General features: G+C 37.6%; 1 protein-coding gene across 1 annotated transcript in view; it reads left to right on the forward strand.

Moving 5' to 3' along the window:
• Positions 1–456: 456 nt before the first annotated feature.
• AK88_05122 (myosin-A) overlaps positions 457–2,500 on the forward strand; it is a gene marked incomplete at both ends in the record, with an annotated part of 2,827 nt that continues 783 nt past the window's right edge. Inside the window, 3 exons of the mRNA XM_012482724.1 lie at positions 457–552; positions 669–806; positions 1,064–2,500. The exon at positions 1,064–2,500 is cut by the window's right edge and continues 783 nt beyond it. Coding sequence (XP_012338147.1) covers positions 457–552; positions 669–806; positions 1,064–2,500 — 1,671 coding nt within the window. The remainder of the gene's footprint in view (positions 553–668; positions 807–1,063) is intronic.

The following is a 2,500-nucleotide window of genomic DNA, read 5'->3' on the forward strand; positions in this document are numbered from 1 at the left end:
TTAATATATAAAAAAAAGAAAAAAGTTAAAATTTACCTGACCCGTACATATATTTTTAATTAAATTTATTTACCGTTCAGGTTGTTTTATATATTATTTTATCTTTACCTGTCAAATTTTTTTTTTTTTTTTTTTTTTTTTTGGTTCCTTTTTTATTTATTTATTTATTTGTTTGTTTGTGTGCTCTTCATTTATTTCTTCGCTTTTTTGCTACCCGATTATCTGCTTGTGTTTGAGAAAAGCGTTGTTGTTTAGAATTGTTCGTGCAAAAATATTGTTTGACAACTGTTGTTCTTGTTCTTCCTTTTCTTTGTTCTTACTAAACATTTACCGAAAAATATTTGCTTCCAACATAGAGTACGAGAAGCAGTAGTTGGCCCCATTTGACGCATTTTTTACCGTTTTACCTTTACCTTGCTTTTATGTTATCATTTTATTCTGAGTTACGCGTACAAAATGGCAATCACAAATGAGGAGATGAAAACGGCGGGAAAAATTGTAAAGAGGGCTTCAAATATCGAGGCTTTTGACAAATCCGGAGCTGTGTTTAAGGTAAAAAAAAAAAAAACTCCCAAGAAGTGAAAAGATTGACAACATTCGAAATTAACCGCCTGCACCATATTTCCAATTTTGGAGTCGCTTTAAAAATTACCTTCTTTTTCCCGCAGGGTTATCAAATATGGACCGATATATCCCCAACAATAGAAGAAAATCCAAATATCATGTTTGTAAAATGTGTTGTGCAGCAGGGATCTAACAAAGAGAAGTTAACCGTTGTGCAGATTGACCCCCCCGGCCCAGGAACTGTAAATAATGAAAAAAAAATATAACGGAGCAAAGGCGATGTACACATGCTAATGCGGAATGAGTTGCTTCATGTGTCTGCGCGTGTGAGGGAAAGTGTGCATGCGTACACCCTATATGAATGTGTATACACACCTTCGTGCATGCGCGTAAAACTGCACACACATACAAATACACACACATACGTGCGTATACACATTTGTATCTCCTTCCCCTTTTCCCCATATTTTCCACTTCGCGCTATGCGTACCCCACACAGTCATACGAAATCGACATCGACCATGCCTGGAATTGCAACTCACAAGTGGACCCAATGTCTTTTGGAGATATCGGCTTGCTGAACCATACTAACGTCCCATGTGTGTTGGATTTTCTCAAACACAGATATTTCAAGAACCAGATATATACCACTGCTGTGCCCCTTATCGTTGCTATCAATCCGTACAGGGACTTAGGAAACACGACTGCTGAATGGATTCGAAAGTACCGTGATGCTGCTGATCATACAAGGTTACCACCACATATTTTTTCTTGTGCAAGGGAAGCTCTTTCGAATCTTCATGGTGTGAACAAAAGCCAAACGATCATCGTGTCTGGTGAATCAGGTGCCGGAAAGACAGAAGCGACGAAGCAGATTATGAGATATTTTGCATCCTCCAAAAGTGGAAACATGGACTTAAGCATCCAGACAGCGATCATGGCAGCAAACCCAGTTCTCGAGGCCTTTGGAAATGCGAAAACGATTAGAAATAACAACTCTTCACGTTTTGGTCGTTTCATGCAGTTAGTTATATCTCACGAGGGAGGTATCAGAAACGGTTCAGTGGTTGCCTTTCTTCTAGAGAAGTCGAGAATTATAACGCAGGACGATAACGAAAGGTCTTATCACATATTTTATCAGTTCCTTAGAGGTGCCAGCAAAAGTATGAGAGAGAAATTTGGATTGAGAGATGTAAAGAGTTACAAGTTGTTGAACCCTAACTCGACTGAAGTACCTTCTGTTGATGATGAAAAAGATTTTGAAGAAGTGATGGAGTCCTTAAAAAATATGCAGTTAACAGATGATCAGATAGAATATATATTCTCCGTAGTAGCTGGTATTTTAACATTAGGAAATGTTCGAATGATAGAAAAGGCAGAAGCTGGATTAACTGACGCAGCAGCTATTCATGATGAAGACATGGACCTGTTTAAGAGAGCCTGTGATTTAATGTTCTTAAATCATGAATTGGTTCAGAGAGAATTATTAGTAAAAGTTACCAATGCAGGAGGAAACAAAATCGAAGGTAGGTGGAATAAAAATGATGCAGAAGTGTTGCAGTTGTCCCTTTGCAAAGCTATGTATGAAAAATTATTCCTCTGGATCATCAAAAACTTGAATAGTAGAATTGAGCCAGAAGGTGGGTTCCAAGTGTTTATGGGCATGTTAGATATTTTCGGTTTCGAGGTGTTTAAGAACAATTCGCTAGAACAGTTATTTATTAACATCACGAATGAGATGCTCCAGAAGAACTTTATTGACATTGTTTTTGAAAGGGAATCTAAATTGTACATGGATGAAGGAATATCTACTGCTGAATTAAAATATACTAGTAACAAGCCAGTAATTGACCTCCTGTGTGAGAGAGGAAAATCAGTTTTGTCCTACTTGGAAGATCAGTGTCTTGCCCCAGGAGGATCAGATGAGAAATTTGTT

Source organism: Plasmodium fragile, assembly GCF_000956335.1.
Source record: "Plasmodium fragile strain nilgiri unplaced genomic scaffold supercont1.95, whole genome shotgun sequence".
In the NCBI taxonomy this organism is placed as follows: domain Eukaryota; phylum Apicomplexa; class Aconoidasida; order Haemosporida; family Plasmodiidae; genus Plasmodium; species Plasmodium fragile.